A 20815-nucleotide genomic window follows, 5' to 3' on the forward strand; every position below is an offset into this window, starting at 1 on the left:
TATCTGGAGAATGCAATAAATATTGTTTTCATTAAGTTGAGCAATGTGCCGGAACCTCTCCCCCCACCCCCCGAGAGAGAGTACGTCAGAGCAGCTTTCTTTACTAAAAGGCGGTGGAGTATCTTCAACTCCATCTGCGTGCTTGCAGAGCTGAGCTCTGTTGAAAACAGATTTATATTTTATATGCTCTGTTGCCATGCAAAACAAGGAAAAAAATATTATTCCTAGATCATTTTCTTATGCATTTGTTTCAAAGTTTAAGTTAACAAACAAAATAAAGTGATAGTTGTCATTTTGGAAATGATTCTTGTAAATTGACAGGATGCAGTCATGTACTGTGCCTGCGTGTTGAATATGAAGCTGCAGACATGAGAGCTTTGCATAAAGACAAGAAAACATCAAGCCAAAGGTTTAAGATAAAGACGTAATTCAAACCAGGCTCCATGTTTCCTCATTCTGTCTTTATCCTGAGCTACCAGCCATCAGCTTTTTATTTACTGTATAGACAGTAAAGGTATATTTCCCAAAACATGGAACCATTCTACCACGAGTAGATTTATACCTTTGAACAAAACAGAGTTTTACTTACTGAGTGGTGAATGTGACATTTGAAATGTAAGGCGACACAATACTTTTTTGCAAACAAGGAATGTTGGGATGCATTGCCCTTCAACTTATTTATTGATGTACTGAACATGGAAAAATCCAAAGTATCCAAACACAAAGTAAATAACATGTACATCCTTTTAAATACTCAACAAAAAGATATTCTATTCCAAAAATGCTGTGAACCGAGTCAGACTATACAACTTCAAATAAATAATCATTCTCATATCAAGAATTGGGGTGGGAGGCAACATTTTTTCATGTCGGACCATCGGCACAATTTGTCAGGACCAAATCCTCATGAAGAAATTACCAAAAGAAACTTTTTTTTTTTTTTTCCGTCAATATTCGGTCAGGCATGAAAAATGTGTCAACCCCACAGCAGCAAGAATCACAACTCATCTAGACTTAAAGTTTAACTTTTACAAATAACACAAAGAAGGAATAGATAAACAAGAAAAAGCAGTTGCAAAGATAATTATATAATGCATAGCACACTGCTCATTGGAGGGGAAGCATGACTAGTAATTGGTTTAAATAACAAGCAGGATGCAGGTGCAGTATTTAGTGCATCTAAGGCTCGACCAGCCGCCGTTTGTTTGTTCAAGATGAGTTAGATGTTGTTTCGACAAACTCCTGCAACCAATTTTGCTTTTCGTTAATGGAACTGCTTCACTGACCTTCCCCCGAAGTGAATAAAGCAATATACACCTTTTTACGATTTTAAAGACAGGTTATATGCATTACGTATATTTATATATATATATAAGAGTATGAAAAGAAAAGAAAAAAGCAAATTGTTCAAAACCGTGGTTTATATCCATTCTTTACCACATAAATATATATCTATAATGTTTATATATAAAAAACAAAAACAAATGTCTATAGTTTCTTAATACCTTTTTTACGAAGCAAGACTATCTACAGACCAAACAACCAACAAATTTGACGCACTGTAATGCTAGTCCATGGGACAACGGAAAACTTTTTCTTCAAAAAAACAAAGAAAAAAAAAAGCCCTGAAATAAAAAAAAGGTAAATATCCTAAAATGAAAATACCTTTCATACTCCATGAAAGAAAAAACGTTATATTAATATCACACTTTCCAATGAAGTCCAAACGACAACAAAAAAAAGTCTGCCAAATACTCAACATAAAAAAGGACTTATTTACATAGCTCAAGGCTCAGGAGTAATCCAATCTATTCTTCAGACGTTCTTAAGCTGCTGCCTTCATTGGCTTGTCCTCACCCTTTCATACAAAGTATGTAAAAACCCTTATTGGTCAATATTTAGACAAAATCAGTCCAATGATAGGTACACCACAAACACCATGTGCTCCATCTGAAGGGAATCCTTTAGGAAGAACTGATTATTATCCCCCATTTACCTTGAAAGACATCTCCACTTTATAATTTTGCATGCACTTTTTTGCGAATAAACCTTGGTATTTTTGTCCGTTTCCAAATCAAATCGGAAAGCGAGTTGCTAGTCGTAACAACCAGAATGACGGGGGACCCAAAGATGATTTTACAGATGAAACCAGCACTGCCATTGATTCTATACTCTAAAGATAATACAAAGATCTCAAAATGTATCTTTTACATCATAAATCTCTCCAGAAATTTCAACCACTGCAAACTTTCTTGTAAAGTTCAAAAGCTCACAAGGTGTCATATGAAGATATTTCTCAAAGTATCCAAGTCAAAATATTTTGTTCCAGGTCCAGTAAAAAGTTTCTCCAAATTTTTCTTTTTATAAAAATAGATGCTTTTTAAACCCACATCAAAGAGGTTCTTAGCTCTTTGGCAAGGTACTGCTTTAAGAATTTTTTTTTGTCTTTTATCTGTTAAGTTTACAATAAGCGACATTATGCAGCCAACCGATAACCAACTCATATTACAATAAACGGAATACTTGCAAAATCAACAAAACCGCAAATAGATCAAAATAAGCACTCGCTAACCACTGAAGGCATAACGCACCTAAGGCAAATCAGGACACAGAAAAATACAAAGAAAATCACTGCACATAACCTTACAAGACTGTTTCAAAGCAGATGTGCAACAAAATGACAAAACCTATAGTAAAGTTTTAGACGGTCCATCTTCAAGGACAGCAAGAGAAGTCAACATCACAGGCAGAAACCTGCAGTACTTTTTTCCTGTTTTTAAAGTATATTAAGATTCAAAGCGTAGCAATGAAAGAAAGAAAAATTGTCACATTGTTGGACTCTAAATATTGTTTTTCTTCGTAACACTCACTTACAAAGCTGTTTTTACTAATGTAGAAAGTTATGGTCGATACGCTCCCATTTTCTTTTTCCATTTTCTGCTGAGTTTTCTAGAAACAATCTCAGTGGGTTTTAGGCTTTGTGTGTTTTGTTGGTTTTAAATGAGACCTGCAGCACTCTGTCCCCGAGGCGGTATCCATTCAAGCTGGCGATGGCCACGGCCGCCTCGTCGTAGTTTGTCATGGTGACAAAACCAAATCCTTTGCACTTGTTTGTGTTGAAGTCGCGAATAACTTTGACGTTTGTGACGGCGCCAAACGGCCCAAACATTTGCCACAGGATGCTCTCGTCTGCATCTGGAGCCAGGTTGTAGACGAAGATACACCAGCCAGTGCCCGCGTGCCCTGGGATGTTGATGCCAGCCAAGCTGGTCACCCCATCTATGGCCATCGGGGAGAACCTGCTGTAAAATACAAAAGAATAATATGGTTAAAGGCAAGATCCACAATAAGAGAAAAACAACAGGCCTGACTGAATCTAACAAGTATCCAAATGGATCAGCACGAGCCACACTTCATATTCTTACAGTGCTTACACTCATTTCAGACACTTTTATCCATAAATCATGGGCGATGAAAGTTATAAAACAGCATCATCCAGACAAAAGGCTCAGCTGTCATGCTGAATGCAGTTAAAATGACAATGCACAGACAAATCAAGATACTTTTCTTTTTAAACCAGATTAAATCCAGCTTTCAAGACATTTTAGAAAATAAAGCATTTTTTCTGTGACCAACTTATTTTACAAAGGAACGCATGTATAGATCAATAAGTAATCTCTGTAAATAACAATATAATTTGGAGCTCAGAGTTAGTAGTTTTAAAGTTGTGAATCTGCGTCAGCACTGGAGGAAAACGGCACACAAAAGTCCTGGCCTTTGGTAAATGTGGTTTTGCAGTTTGAAGAAACAAAATTCAAAGTGCAAGGAAAGCCTATGAATTATTGCAGCAGGTGTCACGTAAGATTAGCTGCTCCAGTTGGCCTCTCAGGGAACATCGACCATGACAGGTGTGCTCCCAGCATCAAGGACCCAAGGAGAGCCAATGAGCGGGGCAGAAAAGAAATCACAAGTCTATTGTCGGCGGCGATGGGCCTTTGAGCCTTTGAGCTTTCAGGGGACTGGACTTTAAATCATACCCGAGGAAAGCATTCTCATAAAACTCAACTTCGACAAACTGGTATCCTGGTGAATCCTGAAAGACGCCTGATGCAACAGAGTTTAAAACAGGACAGGCCTGTCCATAATAGATCAAGGTAAGAGTGGTGAGCTCCAAATACAAGTATGCAATTCTGTGCAATAACAAGAAAGAGATTGTAAAAGTCTGTCTTTTGTTATGTAGACAATGCTTTAATCTAGACATGTTGTGACATTGCATTGAGATTAAAGCACATCTCTGCATCACCGTCAATAACCTGATCTTAGAGAGGGACACATTAAATAATCACCAGTCAAATTTAGGGCATACAACTAATGACTGGAAATTATGAGACTGTACAAGTGTCTGGCTAATAGACACATAACAGTCATCAAATATACAGCTACAGCATTAATACTGGTAGATAGAAAAAACAACAATGCTTGTGCTAATTTAGAAAATAGACAGTTTGTGTTGAGCAGCTCAGTCCAGACGCTACTGATTTTATAGCCTGTGAGAGAATTAATTATTGAAAGTCCAAATGTGAAATATGCTGTTTCAGTTACCAATACACACAGCATGGGAGCTCCGTGGTTACACTGCCCCCTCACATCCACAAGGTCCTAGATTTCAATGCCACCGGGGCCTTATGCAACATGTTCTCTTTACAATTAATGTGGGAGTGCGTCCATGTGGATTTGAAAACGCACAACTTCTAACTATGATAAACAGGCCAACAAGAGTTACACTTTCACTATGTCTATCAGCATTTATTTATACCGCAAATTGGCGTTGGCCACAAGAATTGAGTTTTCATGAACTGATCTTACCAGGTCAGGGGAGCAGATAATCTTAAGCGACACCCACTTGAGACGCGGCCATAAACGTTGCACACACACTTAATATTTACATAAAAATGGTCTGACTCACTCAAATCTACTTAATAAGGGATCTATTTCTTTGCAGTGAGCACTAATGGGTGTGGGGATGCCTCAGTCCAATCCTGATCTTGGTCCGATACAGACTAGGCCGAGTTTTGTTGACGATAGCATCGATCAATTCCCATTTTTTCACAAAGTTTAGAAATCGATGTTTAAATCCAACTTGATGTTTGGAAATAAAAGACTGATTCCTCTCAACTCTTGTATCCACAGAAGAAAGTTTGGATGGCTGCATCCTCACTAATGTGTGCACACAAAAGCATTTTTTGCTTGATCAACAACCTGATATTGAATAAGTGCAGTGCTCACTACCTACGCATTTTGCTAAGAGCTCTTGCAGGAAAGCAAACACATCAGCTCCCTCATGTTAGCTCTGGTTTTCACTCAGGATCAATTAAAGCAGCCGATAAAAATCGATTTACCTTTTGACTCCATAGGCCATGTTCAGCAGATTGTCCAACCTTAAAGAAACAAAACACACCAGACGTACATTAATTTCTACCTAAATAAAGTATTTTCTTTAATGAGGTGAATGATGCATTTTTTACAGGATGATAGATGGGCAATAGTTCTGTTCCTATCATTGTTCCACTCAAATAATCTTAAGACTTTAATAATATTAATAAACTTCTTTATCAATATTCAACCTACAGCAGAGAGGAGCCATTCAGTTCATATAGAAGGTGCAAGATAAAAACATAGTTTTCACATAGACATTTTTTTCTGCAGACCTCTGAGGTCAATCATTGGACCAAAGAATCAATTCCCACATGTATTAAAATAAGCCAACCGTAAAAAAGGTTCCCCACCACCCACTGAGATATCCACTAGAGTATTTCTCATCTCAGTTCCATGTGCGTTAAAAATCCTAATTGTGTTGTAGGCCTACATGTGCAACAGGAGGAACACAGCAAAGTTGAAAATGTGGATATGGGGGTGAATAGTTCTGTTCAGTGTTGATGATTCTCCAACACAGAATATTTCATTATACTGCTGTGAGACAATTTAGATGCTTATTTCAAAAAAGGCCCAGAGGGTCCAACTTTAAATCCCTGGCAGTGTTAACAAGCTTGGCTCTAATTTTGTTTTATTTAAATTTTTTGGTGTGCCCCCTTTACCTGAAGCGTTGTGCCTGCTGTGCGAGGGGTCCTGGGTACCTTCGATTGGGCGACTGATACAGCTGGGACAGCAGGGCCTGGCTCGTCTTCTGGCTCGGGTTATTCGCAAACTTGACCGTTATGGGTTCAGTGGCACCGGGCGGCTTCTGACAGTTCAGACCCTTGATGGCCTCCTCGGCCTCAACTCTCCGGTCAAAACGGATGAAGCCAACCCCTCTGGAAACACCTGAGCAGAGCAAACAGTTGGAAGGTTTAGCTGTATGTATTTGTATTTCGTATTTGTATTGGTTAATCAGAAAGATGATTTTACATTTAACATCTGATTAATAACATGATCAAATAGCATTTTGGAACATAAAAATAGGTAAATGAACCAATTTAAAAACTGTTTATTCAATTATTTGTCGGCCAATGCTTTACAACCATAATTTACGTAATAATGACATTAAGACAATGTGATTCACATCCAGGAAGTACCAGAACAAAAAAAGGAAAGCTGTAAACACCGAGCTTACATTAGACATGTTCAGCATAGAACAGAAGAGAACAGTTTTGAATGAGCAGCAACACGAAGCGTTTGCATTACGGGACATTGACGGGCAGCAGGGAAAAGTTAAGATGGTGAAATGCACAGACGTCCCAAGAAAGCAGAAAGTGAAAAGAGAAGGAAACCCATCACTGTAAATTAAACAGCTATATTACAAGCACTGACTGCTATAAATATTTTGAGCAGTTGAGAAATAGATTTAATTAACGTTACCATCTACCTACTACATTACTTTTGAATGTTAGCTAGCTATTTGGGGTAATAATGCAAAGTTCTTAAAATGATTAGCTCCCTTCCAGAAAGATTATTTCTTTAACTTATTTAACATTACTGCTCTCTTGGGACACCCATGCATACCTTTTTGCTCCTGGTCTCGTTTCTTGCGGCTGTCTGTCAATGAGCTTCACAACCTTTTCCAGGTCAAAAAGAGGTCCATCACTCCAGTCGAGTTGCTTGTGGGACTACTTCTCGTTGCACATTTGTTGTTAAGTATCTGCTTTGTTTGTTAAAAACTGCAGTTTACTTCACAGAATATTTGATTTAAGGTGTGTTCCCATAGGGTTTAATACATATTTTTGCTTGTCCATGAGATGCATCATGTCAAAATGTCAACGAACGGGAGTAACTTTGAATCTGTAAGTGAGCAAAAGCGTGTTTTTTGGGGGGTAATTGCGTTTCCCCTTTTCTTTCAGCTAAATCACAAAATGTAAATCGATGTAAAACTTAAAAATAAATTATCTTGAAGCTATTGGCTTGATTTGTGAGAAATAAAGAAAAAGATTCCCATGACGAATGGCTGAAAAACCATGTTTCAGCAGCAGATATGAAAAACACCCCAGTGAAACATGGTTTATTAGTGTTTAATGAGGGTTCTGCTTCCACATTGAGAATGAGAATATAACTGCTCTGTGTGACAGCTGCCATCTTGTACTCACCAGTCACCTGGTCCACCAGAATGCGTGAGGTAATGATGCGTCCATACTGAGAGAAGAGCTGCTCCAGTTCTTTCTGAGTCATTGTCTTTGGCAAGCCACTGACGTACAAATTAGCATCTCTGATGGAGGCCGAACTTGGACGAGCATAGGAAACCTGCAGGCAGACACGACAAAACATGCAGTAATTAACTCACGTACCACAAATACAATTACCAATTTAGCCTGGTAGCCTTAATAATCTAAATGTAGCTGAATCTAAAGCATTTTATCCAAATTATTCGGACAAATATATGTTCACAATCAAAGCCACAGTCGTTTTTGCTCAAAGTTAATCGAGAAACCTAATGCAGAAAAGTCCTCTTGCAGTTTTTAGATTATGCGCCACAGGGGTTGAGCTGACTTCTGTTTGCAAAGTTCACACTCAACTTTTTGCTTTTTTTTAAACAATCACGACTACAGTAAACATCTTTTCATGCGATTGCTTATTCCAGCTCTTCACCATTTAGATTGGATTTCTTTATTATAATCATTTATGTCCTACAACAATAGGGTGCTGCACTGCAATAATTTGTTTGCTCCATGGTCTATTTGTCAGTTTTTCTCTGCACAAAACTTATCAGTTAAATGGACAGTGACAATCAGTGTGTCCTAGAAACTGGCACATTCTCTGTCCATCAACACAGTGGGAACTCTGACAAAGATGGATGTAGCATCAGGCCTGTCTGGATAACTCCCATTCAAAAAACAAAAACTAATTTATATCTCTTGAAAAATACTAGACAGCAACGTGTCTACCTCCTTAAACTAATCTCGGCCATTCCTGCGTCTTTAGACAGTAGATATTTGAAGAGCCCCCCCGGCACCAGACGACATAAACATGCAGCATAAATCAACATTTGTCCATAAATGCAACAGAGTAATAGAAAACCTAGGGGGGACCAGAGATTCGTCAATGTCCCTCGGATCAATACATAGTTACACCCCACCGTTAGTCATAAATTCATTTTTCTCCCTGCTCCATACAGTTTTCGGTCTCAGACCATTATACAATAACACACAGGACCCAATTCAGCCAAGATTCGAGAGTTAATGTGAAAATATGGATCGAGGGTGGTTTTGTAAAGGCATAAATGAGAGAATGAAAGAAGAGTCTGCTGTATCTTGCTATTCTCTCCATGAAGTGGCTGCAGGTTTTTGTGACCCGACTGCCAAATGCCTGAATAGCGCCACAGCGATTTAATGACAGAGTCAGACACATTAAATGGTTTTACACAAATTACCTTTCTGAAATCGTATGCAATGGATCAAAAAAGTAATTATTGTGCCCTCAGATCGATAAGAACTCGACTTGGTCAACCCGTCTCAAAACTCGCCCTGAAGGGGACACTGACGAAGTGAAACCAAACGCTCGAGCTCCCTGCCTGCAGCCAGGCAACTCCCCCATTTCTCTTACCCATCCCCCCCTCACTCTCACACTTCATTTGATGTTAATATTTGCAAAGTATATTCCTGTACCTCACTGAGGTTTATTTGCACTTCTGACAGAGCAGCCAGCGGGTTTTGGAGGTGTGATATACAAAAACTGTTCCCAAGTGGAGAGAAAGATGTGTTCGATGAAAAAGAGATGGGGTTCTGAATTTGCCACATCTATTATAACATGCTATATCTTCACATTTATATCTAACAGTGAATTAAGCATTAAGCTTTTAAGTTTGGTGCTGGTCAAACAAGATTTTCTGTTACATGCATTTTAGCCCACAGATGTTCTCTCCACTATCCTCTGTCCATTGTAAAAAGGGATCTGGCCATCTCCTTGTAAGGCCACTGTGAAAGAATATCGCATCTAATAATCTGGTTCCACCATCCACAAATCCTGCTGCACTATATGAAGCAAATTAGTTTTTCCAGCAGCACATTGAGTGCTACATTGCCTGATGAATGCTAATGGCAGCCACCTCCCTGTAAAGGCATACAGCAGTGCTACTGCACATGCAACCATAGAAACAGTTCTGCTCTACTTGAGGCCCAGGCAAAGCAGCTTGTGCCCAGATTAACAATAGGCTCCCTCTCCACCCGACAGTTCTCCAGCCCAATTATGCTTCGACTCCAAATACACACGAATGGTATTTTTGCAGCTAATCTTGAAGGGTAAGAGATTTCTGCAGGTTTAAAATGAATATGTTTGATGATATCGCTCGCTGGAGACTAAATTAAATTGAAAATGAAGTAAAAAAACAAAATCAAGATGTCTTACCTTGATGGTTTTGGTCTGGAGTCTCAAGCCATTTAAAGTATTGATGGCTTTTTCTGCGTCCTTCGGGTCCACGTAATTCACAAATCCATAGCCTAGGCTCTGCCCTGCAATAAAAAACCCAGACAACACATCCAACGTCAGACATCACTGAGGTATAACAAAATAAACTGCTTTTTTATGAATTGGTGAATGACGTCAATGCGGTTTTGAAGTGTGCAAAATCAATACAGTGTCAATTTAATACTCGAACACACACATGCTCAGTGGTTCTTCATTCCTTATACAGGTCGTCTGACGTCTGTCTATTAGGCTTGAAGCCTACAGTAAATACTCAAACCAACTCGACAAAAATGTCTTAAATTAAAAACAGGCAGTTTCTCCGCTTCCAATCCAACTCATCTGAGACAGTAGCCGAGGTGCAGCGTGTTCCCCTCTCTCTACAGTTTATCTCTTAAATGTACAAAAGATTGACACCCACTCTTTGTGTGCACAGAGGCAATTCAATTTCCTCCACCCACACTGCCGGGTCTCTGCGCAATTCCACTGCGGGTCAAGTTCACCGGCTCAAGCAGCTTGAGAATATTAATACTGTGCATAAGAAACTTGATTGTGACAGTTAAAATTTGAGACATGTACATTTAAAAAAAAACGTGTATTGAAATAACACATAAGTATGATAATAGACTGCATAAATGCAGCACACAGCGTTGCGATTAAATTAGCTTTACCATGCTTGTGCCATATACTGGATTTATCTGTCTTCTACCATGAGTCACTGCTCTCTTGGGTTGTTCAGCTGTGATTAAGTGAAGTTCATAAACTTAATTTCACCTTGCATCTGTGGGACTGATATAGCCCAGAGAAACACGCCAAGCCTTTGAAATGAGCTGGTGAAATGACACTTTACTTAAAGCCTGGAGGCCAAACAGCATGTTCTGCTGCATGTGGCACGCTACGCCCGTATAGTGATGTCTTCCTATGGAACGTCTAATGTCTGCTACATCCGCTGTTATAACTGGGAGGGCCTGTAATATGTTGCTATAAGAAACAACTTTCAGCTGTCAATGGGGAGTAGTGGCGACATCCTGGGATGCACTTACACACAACTGCAGCCAGCTTCCAGTAAAAGACTGGTGATGCCCGTGGTGGGAGGAAAACGACACTAAGAGTAAGCCGCCGCTGCTGAAGCAGCCAAGACGAGAACATTTAAAGCAAAGAGGAAGCATGCATCTCTCTGGTGATTATTTAGCATCTGATGTAGCACCAGTACGCAGATTTAGGTTGGCTTAAATCCATTGCCACAGGGCCAAGGAAGAGACAAAAGCAACAGAGTCTGGAGGGGATAGGGTTTTATGTAGTGCTGAAATTTAAATCACAGCATCATTTCTCAGAAATGACTTGGAGGCTTTGAATAACATTAAGGTTACTTTCCCCCCCATACTGAGTCTGAAGTCAGTTTTTCCTGCCCCACTTCAAGCTTTTATCAGTTAAAAAGGATTTCTTCTAATTATACTAGTTTTACAGCAGACTTCATAATAGCAGGCTGGTGAGTTGCTGTTGCTGGGCACGATCTGCAGCTTGTACTGCTCAAACAGAACCTGTCTCCTTTTATGACGCAGTCCTGGGATAAAAACAACTGGTTCTAGACGCTAAAGTTTGCAAATGTGACCAAAGTCATTCAATAAATGCAGCCACATAATGGACACACTATAAGCTTCAGATAAAGAACAGCCAACATACACCTGTTTAGTTTTAGCAGACTAAAAATGAGAATCAATTAAGGGCTGCAATTACCTAAGATAGACCTCGACAAGACATTTAGTAGAAGCTGGAGAACTAAGAATTCAACCGTTACAGCTCAGTACATTTGTATTCCGAAAATAAAAAGGAATTAGGTTTTATACAACTAATTATTTCGAATCAGATCACCGCTGATGCTTAGAGCCTTTAGAGCTGTGCCACACAGTTTCTCTAAAGATGCCGGTGCGACTCATCATTGAGCCAATCCAAGAGAAGACAGTGAAACTAATATTAGACTCAACATTATGTCCAATTACCTATGTATACAAGACAAACATGACTGCAAGGATACACATGGACATGACTGTTTCTAAAAAAGGTAGCCTGCTGAAAGCACAAAAGAAGTTTAAACAAACTAAGATTTTAGGCTTAACTAGGATTTGTTCATCTGTTATATTGTATTCCTTCTGTGCACACCATCTCAAACATCAAACTTGAAGTCAGTCTAGAAATTTGAATCACCAGGGCACAAACAAACAGTTTTGTTGCTCAACAAACAAATATAAGTTTTGCGATGTTATTCACCAAATCAAAATCTACACCTGCACTGCCAGACTTTTCAGGAGAGCAAAGAGCATGAAGTCCTTCTGCGTCAATTGATATCAAAAACTGATTATTGACATGCAATTTAATTACTTGGAGTTCCATGTTCACACTTACTCAACTAAATATCCAACATATCTCATGTTTGTGTTCAATCACCCAAGCAGACAGAGCTCGACACGGACTTTAAACAATTATCATTCGACAATTCAGCTCATTTCACACATTATCAAATGCATGTCTTATATGCATGGCTACACAGGGGAGTTTATTCCATGCTAGACTAACATGTGACCATTTTCATGTCTGAATGCCAAAAATCTAAATAAAGTAAATACATAATGAGAGCCCCTCGCCTTCCATCCCTACAAATACACCACCCTTAGCTTGTGGTCCACATCTTGCTGTCATTTGTTTCCAGTTACATAAAATATAAACGCTTTGATTTTACAGGGCACTTACAGAGTTTCCCTACAAATGCACAGAGACAAATGCTATAACGGAAATGCTTTTTAAAGAAAGTCTAAAAAATGTTTCATAAAAGACAGCAGAGTGTTATAGAAGCCATATATATATTTAGCGCCGTTGAAAACATTTTTAGCGTTCAGGCTGTTAGTGCCTGTGGGGAAATTTAACAACCAAGGCAAAGACAGACATGTGAATGCGAGCCAGCTAAGCACTGGTCAGATAAGCACTGAAATATTAAACATCATTAATATTTCAAAGCAGATGTGGTTTGGCACACATTCTGAGTTAATTTTAGTGAAGGTGTCCACCTTCGAGTCTCAGAATACTGATCATCTATAATTAGTGTTTCTCAATAAAAGACCTCTGAGGCTCACACGCAAATGAAACAGATGTGTTTATACATTCTTAAAAATGCCAGAGAGACTTGTGCGTCTGACCATTGGACTGTGTTATGAGGAAGCAGATGGAGGAAGGTCTCGGTAACCTTGACCAAAACAGCGGGCAGTAAAAATCCAGCAGCCTCAGCTATAATCCACCTGCACACGTCGGTGTGCGGCTCTGCTCGCTGCATTCCTCCCATCAAAACAACCTGAAATCCTTTACAAGTCTTGTCTAATGTCCGTCCAAATATAAGAAATGTAATGGAAACCTTGGATGAAAAGAATGTCTCCTTGGTTTTTACTACAGACATTTTACAGGACACTCAAATTTAATTGCACCATTTCCCTTGAGACTGTTTTTTAGGAAATATCCTTTTGCTGTTACAACTAGTGTCATCCTGTGTATTCAAGCAGCATATACTGTACAGGAAAGAAATTAGTCCCGTTACTGCTTGGTAGGATTTATAATGGCGATGTTCTCCATAATGACATGCAGAATGATTGGCTGACTTTAAAATTAATGCCTTTGCATTTATTGGGGGCAAAGAGTTCCATTATTTATGATAGTGGATGTCACATATACGAGGAAATTGCATATCATGCATGCAGAATTCTAAAAGCTTATACAATGCTGCTCATAGGGCCCACCTGATACATTATGTGGGTTTATTGTTGATTTTACTAAGTACAGAAAATATGCTTGTATTCATTACTTTAATGTTTCATCAGTTCAATTTTAAGTATAATTTGTGCCAATTTAGTGAAGTGAATGCACATACTGAGCACTAAGTATCTGTTGGACCCGAGCTACTAAAACCAGACACAGCAAAGCAATCAGATGAGTTACCTGTTATTTTGTCCCGGACTAGTTTACAGGACTCAATTTCTCCGATGCTCCCAAACAAACTCTTCAGCTCCTCCTGAGTCATGTTCTGCGGCAGATAGTTGACTATCAAGTTAGTTTTACTGTCCTCTATGCTTCCTGACTCTACAGGTGAGGAGCAGTTGTTTGAGATTGTAGAGGGACCGTTGCTTGTGTTGTTGCAAGTTGGCCCATTGGACAGCTGTGTTTCCATAGCAGCAATTACCTGCTAAAGAAACAGAACAAAAAGGAAAATCTTAGTAAAAAAAAATAAAAAAAAGACCAAATGCAAAATCTGAGAAAAACAGGCGAAACAAAAAAGATCTTCACACATTCAAAGATTGTTTTGTTGGATTATTAACAAGGAGTGAATTATTATTTAACATCAACACAAAACACTAAGGAAAAACAAGTCCAAAGCACAGACTGACAAAAAGATGTTTCATGCTGTGTTTAGTTTTGAATTACCATCATTTTGAGTAGTACAGGAGAACTATGCACCATGTGCAGTGTCATCGCACAGCTACGCATGTTATTCTCAGGCAATCACATTAATATGAAATAACAGGGGCCATGACAGGACAATTTTAAATGTCCATGAGATAAACATAGTACACACGTTTAGACCAAAACAATAGACTGACATTATCTTTGGAGCTTATCATATGCTAAACCCAAAAGTGCCAGAATTCCAAATTAAACATTTGATTAATTTGGTTTGGAGGTGGAAATATGACCAAACTAACATCATTGGTATGGCCTGAGCAATGAGACAAAGACAGCAGGCCTTGTTCTGGCCGAAATGATTTCAAAAAAAGAAGTGCCACATACCCCAGTCCAAGGCTCAGGCGCCCACGAACCACTTCTGAGGAGAGAGGCCACGTCGCACAGTCTGACTGCCATGTTAGTTTTGGAGTTTCCGTCTGAAAATATGGACACAAAAAGTATTTCACGTTAGATCAACAGTAACAAAAGCAACAGTCAGGGTTGATCACATGTCATAGTTGGGAAGAAGAGAGGGAGGCTGTATTATTTTGGGACCTAGCTGTCCATGCAGATGGGCTTAAGCCAGGGAGAAGGCAAAAGGCAATGTTTCACTTAGTCACAATTCATCTGCAGTACGGAGCAAACAGCAGAACCAAGACAAGTATGTAAGTGTTCGGTAAAGAGAGAAAACCTGGCCACAACATCTGGGACAACAAGCATGAGTAATGGCAATTAGCACAATGGATGGAAGAGCAGCACAAAGACTCGCACTTAAAATCGGAAAGCACAAATCAATTGGTCTGCTCAGATTGCTCACATTCAGCAACACAGCTAATGCTCAGGTTTCGCTGACACATCCTGCATTTGCTACAGCGATCTCTGGCAAACAACACCCTGAAACTGCAAACACCGACAATAAAATTATCAGCAAGTTTCCCAGTTAGGCTAAACGCACACTTATTTCTAGAATAAACTACTGACAACAGGTTCAAATCACCAAGACAAGTGGAGCTTCAGCAATGAGTCACGTAGCAAATATACAGTGCAAGACAAGAAGAGAACAGTCTTAAATAAACACATGAGGTAAAAGAGCAACAGTAATGAAATGACATTTATATACGTAGGATTATAAGGAAAAACACCACTTAGCTTCAAAATAGGAATACATGAAATGTATCAAACGATGAAACAGATACATTTGATTATTTTACTTTATTATTAAAGTTAGTTGTAACAGAAATGGTTCATATTCAGCTTGTCATGCAAAAACTAAAGGAGATGAAGCAGTATAAATAAGATCAGCACCTCTCTCTCATATGCCTCTTGCCACATTGATTTTATATTCTAAGATAGAAATATTTTTCCAAAGGTTGAAAATCTTGGCACAGACGAGTGAGCATTCACTGTCCCACTGACGAACTAGCTCCACTTTGCTGGTCGCATCTAGTGAAAATGTCATCTTGCCATAACACTGATGCAAATTGATTTTCACTCCTCAAGTGCTGAAAACAGAATTTCCGTTGTCAGGTATAACCTGATAAACCTGATCGATATTTCTCAGTGGAGAGCATCGCAAAGCACGGAAAATGTCTTAAAACCACTCTCAGCCATAAGACATTTATAATGCATGATTCAGAAACATTCAATTTTTTATATTTCCTAATCTAATTTTCAGGGTTTGCCAGAAGACGATTAATGTTTTATGACATCTTGATTTCATTGCTCTCTGTTTAGACTTTTCTGCCATGTACAATATGCTGATCTGTGCTCTCATACCGTGCTCCTCATGAGTATATGGTGCCAATAAATGGGAGCTATCAACCAATCTCCTTTTGCACATTCAGTCACAGACTCTTGTCTTACTTGGTATTTCTTATCTTAGCATTATTTTGAAACTCAACAAAATAAAGTCTGTGTACATAAATGAATGTCAACTAGAAAACTGGAGAAACATTGACACAGCTGGAGATTAGAACATGAATAAGCACATTCCTCCACCAAAGCAGATCGAAATGATCTGGATCAGCATTATGACAACTAAGATTTCAATATCATGATTATACTTTTTTCCTACAAGATCCATCAATTATTTCCTGAGAATGTCATAAATGTTAATGTTAACTAATAAATTCTTTGATTTGCCCAGTGAACCAGATCCACACCAAAACGTATTAAACTCTGGCCTCGCCCACGCCTCATCCCTGTACTAAGCTTGGTGCAAATCGGTTCAGTAACTTTAACATAATACTGATGACAAACAAAAAACAAACCAACAAACCAAAAAACAAACCAACAGACCAAAAAACAAACCAACAAACCAAAAAACAAACCAACAGAAAAACCTAACCTGTGTGGCAAAGGTAATAATTACAACCTTAGCCTACCTAAGTGTGAAAAACTGGGGGCGTAATGAGTGTGTGGAGTCCACTTTGATGGCATGACTAAAAACAACAATGTACTTAACACTGTTACTTATCTAGGTATGCATCTATTCAGAGAATCTGTGTGAATGTTAGCGAACATAAAGATTTCCACTCGGGGGGAGTATAATCAGGATAACAAAGAACAACATTTCTAATAAGAATTGCAGACAAATTGTACAGCAATGGCAGATAAATAAAACAACAAGCCTAATACACATACGGACATATGCATTGTTATAGGAATCCATCTACTTGGAATTCTAGTTAACTACTGATGACCCACTACAATATTTCAAGTTTAGTAATGCTGTTGCCATATATCCTTTAAGACTATACCTCTATGACAGTTACACGATCAATAATTGGATAATAGTTAATTATATCCAGGTCTCCGTAATCAAACCTTGAGTTTGTGATTTCTTTATTTGTATTTGCAAGCAAGTGTTAAATGACTCAATGCAGCCGCTTTAGTGAAGGTCTGAGCTCCTGCAGAGGAGTTAGAATAAAGAGCCAAACCACTCAAAAGAATCCTAGAAACGCCAGCAAGGCCAAAGACTGTGTGGTTATATGACGTGTAAAAAGTAAGTATTTTACAATGGTAATGTGTGGGTATTGCAATACTTGTCTGGTGTTGGTACACTTTGAAACAAGCGTGCTTGTTGTGGAGTCTGCTAATACAGTGGGAACTACCACCAACTCTATTTTGAGTACTTTGGAAGGTGTTGGGTCTGTGGACAGATTTTGTCAACACAATGACATCACAACCACACAAGTTAAAGTCACAAAACAAACATGCACAACAGTCTTCTTTGTGCGTTTTTTCTCTGCGTCAAAACAAAAGACATTGGTCACTTTTATTTACCATTTATTTTACACAAAGTCCACTGTTGTGACAGGACCACAGTGAACTCCAGCCAATACTTTGGTTGAGTCAGCTTTGTTCGAGAAGCTGCGCTCAAGTCGGTGCAGGAGCATCCTCACAACAGTGCATTCTCCGCTGAATTACACAATGTCCTATGTCACACACAATATGCTCACCCCAGTGTTTGCAGATATGCAGCAGTTTAGAAGTCATGTGCAGAACAGTGTAATGCAGATTCCTCTGTGCGCATTATACAAAGAGTATTTAGAAGCAGCTTCTCTTTACAGCTTCTGCTTCATAGCTACTGTGCTAACTGACAGACTACTTCTGTGTTAAGAGCAGGGATATAACAAATCCTGAATATTCTGTGGAAATACTGGAAGGCCAATGTTCCAGTGCACAACTGCAAATACATGAGTCATTTGATTCACTGTCACGTCCCACAAAACAAGGTCAAACCCCACTGACTGCATCACCTAATACAAAAATAAAAACTACAGCCACATAGCCAGCAGCTACAACCCACATGACCCATTACCACAGATACATTTCATTCACTGGAAGAAACAATAACAGCAGCAGAGTGGATGTCGTCACAGTGAAAATCCCAAGGCTCTAACAGGGCTCTCCACTAGATAACTAGATAGGGGGTCTTGAGGAATGACCCCAATACACACAATTGGCTCTGAAAGCCAAAATTTTGTGCATGTGTTACACTTGAAAGCCTACATGACTTAACATGTAGTGAATTACTGTACAGGATAATTAGCAATTAGAGAAGGAAGAATGAACTCTCACACAAAGCAGGAGAAAAGGATTCAACGTCAGGATGAACAAAAAATGTAAACCATGGATTAAAATGTATAATGTGGAGAAATATATGGATTATATATGTGTTACTGTAGGATACTCAATTACATCAAATATTACTTTTAAAATGTGATTTGGAGCATCTGCATTTACAGCTTAATCATTTTTCTCAAGGAGAAACACTTTGAAAGAGACACTATAAACTCAATAACCTGTCACTGGAGAGAATTCTAACATGTCAGTAAAATAAATAATATTCCTGAGTGAAGTTTCGAGAGAAAGAACAGACATGAGTCAGAACTAGTCCTGTGTCCTCCATCTGCTGCATCAATTCACTGTCTGCATGTACCAATGGAAGAAAGGGTTTAATCTCAGACAGAAACTAAGTTTACAAGAATAAACTAAAACAACCACCCAGACTTTCAGTTTAGCCTTTACATAATAATTCATGATTAGTTCACAAACTGTTCACACTCTCCACCACAGCAGAGATGCTGCACAGTGTTGGCTTTTGTGTGCATGCGTTTGAAGGAGCGTGCACTTTGTACTCAGCCCCGCCCAGAAAGGAGAGGGCTGAGTGTAAGGAGAAACAGGAAAGGATCAAAACAAGGCTTCATATTAAAATATAGCTAATAATACTTCAAACAGAGGGAATTAGAAATAAAGTATTTTGTCTAATACAAGCTTGCATTAAATAAAAGACTGTCAGAGCAGACAGTTGAGGAAAATATGGTCCATGACAGTATATGAAGAATATATTATAATGATTATATGGTAATAAGGTAGCCTCCTGTTTAACAGCTGTAGCTTATAGAGATAGTTGCTCAGATGGGATACTTTATTGTCGTCGAAAAGCGCGAGGGTGACTTGCCCATCTGGTCCATAAAAAGTTTCTCTCATGACAGCTACTTGTGTCTCGTTTGGTTTAATCTAATATCTTAATACAAAATATTGCTCACATATTTAAAAAAAAGAATAAAAAATAGTAAGCATCAATGCTTTGTCAGGAATGGCCAATTCTATACAAATATTATTATTGCAAATATGCCATTTCCTGTCAACACAGATGGTTGTTTGCTAGCCACATCGTGTCGTCTGCCGGCCAAGGAGATTACCAGGAGGGCGAAACACATGAATGAGGTTCATGCTACTAAAAGTGACTCCCTCCATCTCCTGTGGGACATTAGGATTGAGTGTCTCTAAACAGTGAACTAGTTCAAATTGATGCACTGCCACAGACGACAAGAATCACACTCAATGTCCAACATGTGAGGAAGCACAACAAGTTTACTGTGCTGTTCCTCCTGTAGCGTTGGACAATATGACAAAACATTTACGAGACAATATGTATGTCAATCTAGAATCTTGTCTTATTCTATATCGACATTCTGGAATGAAATGAATAGATTAATTGATGCAGAAGTCAATAGATTGATCAACAGAAAAATAGTTTGGGTCAGCCCTGCTTATTAACTGTAACTTGGTAGAGGAAGATATGTAAAACTTGCTCCATGCAGATAACTTGCATGTTATAGTTTCTATTGCATACTCTAACTGCAGATAAATACCTATAGGCATCAGGATATATGACAATTTACAGTTCATCTAGAAATCATTAACAGAATAAATCTTATACAGTTTCCACCCTTCTCCAATTAGCAGCAATTCAATATAAACATTTGATTATGGATTCACAGCTCAGAGAAGAAAAAATATGCATGACTTGCTTTCAGGGTTAACACATTACATCTGGTTGAACCATGAACATACAAAATGATAATACTGAAATATATTCATAACCTAAAAACGACAAAGATTTGGATCAATGCAAAAATAGCAGTAGTGCTGATATGTTGATTGAGGCCAACAATATCAATAATTCTCTATCAGAGCTTCCTCATCAGTTTCCAACTCAAAGCAACATTAACTGCTGCCAGTACAGTCAACATCTACATCAAATATACTGCGAGCACTCCACTCGCACAAGGATAAGGTTTTGAACTTCACAGGGTTAAGCTGAACCCTCCTGCTGCTCCTTCCATCTGTCATTTGTTTCAAACTCAAACCAGTTAGTGACTCAAAAATACATCTCCTGCTTTCGCATGAAAACTTTTCAGCTTTCTCTTCAAACGTGACAGAAAACGACTCAGACAGAAATTCGATATTCAGCCAAAATCTTTCACATGCCAAAAATGACAAAAAAGCAGTTACCTATTCCACGAGCAGCCTCCCCCACGTGCACAGCAACAGAGAGGAAAACGAGCCAAAAGAGAACATATTGTTGAACAGAATTACTTGACTTCAATCTCCTTTTCATATGTTTCACCTTTTATTCTACGTACAAAGCACA

At 38.7% G+C, this 20815-nt stretch overlaps 1 protein-coding gene across 10 annotated transcripts; it reads right to left on the reverse strand.

Moving 5' to 3' along the window:
• Nucleotides 1-801: 801 nt before the first annotated feature.
• Nucleotides 802-14790, reverse strand: elavl2 (ELAV like neuron-specific RNA binding protein 2). 10 transcript variants are annotated; one of them, XM_053416218.1, is made up of 8 exons: nt 13870-14113; nt 9832-9935; nt 7578-7731; nt 6096-6321; nt 5400-5438; nt 4021-4024; nt 3578-3591; nt 802-3302 (listed from the first exon to the last, which is right to left on the reverse strand). In XM_053416218.1, exons 1-8 carry the CDS (start codon nt 14096-14098, stop codon nt 2972-2974), a joined length of 1101 nt encoding a protein of 366 aa, XP_053272193.1. In that variant the 5' UTR covers nt 14099-14113; the 3' UTR covers nt 802-2971. The 10 variants fall into 10 exon arrangements, with proteins under 10 accessions (XP_053272193.1, XP_053272191.1, XP_053272188.1 ...); XM_053416216.1 differs by lacking the exons at nt 3578-3591; nt 4021-4024 and adding an exon at nt 14716-14790; XM_053416213.1 differs by lacking the exons at nt 3578-3591; nt 4021-4024 and adding an exon at nt 14716-14787 and having other exon boundaries at nt 802-3299; nt 13870-14110.
• Nucleotides 14791-20815: the final 6025 nt, after the last annotated feature.

The sequence above is a fragment of the Pleuronectes platessa genome, chromosome 23, assembly GCF_947347685.1.
Source record: "Pleuronectes platessa chromosome 23, fPlePla1.1, whole genome shotgun sequence".
Lineage (NCBI taxonomy): Eukaryota > Metazoa > Chordata > Actinopteri > Pleuronectiformes > Pleuronectidae > Pleuronectes > Pleuronectes platessa.

Excerpts from the sequence above, each read along its gene's own strand:
- elavl2 (XM_053416216.1), bottom strand. The coding sequence starts at position 14,787 with ATGGCAGTCAGACTGTGCGACGTGGCCTCTCTCCTCAGAAGTGGTTCG. Across the intron at positions 7,732-9,831 it reads TCCAGACCAAAACCATCAAG|GTTTCCTATGCTCGTCCAAG; the intron begins GTAAGACATCTT and ends GTCTGCCTGCAG. Across the intron at positions 3,303-5,399 it reads ATGGCCTATGGAGTCAAAAG|CAGGTTCTCCCCGATGGCCA; the intron begins GTAAATCGATTT and ends TGTATTTTACAG.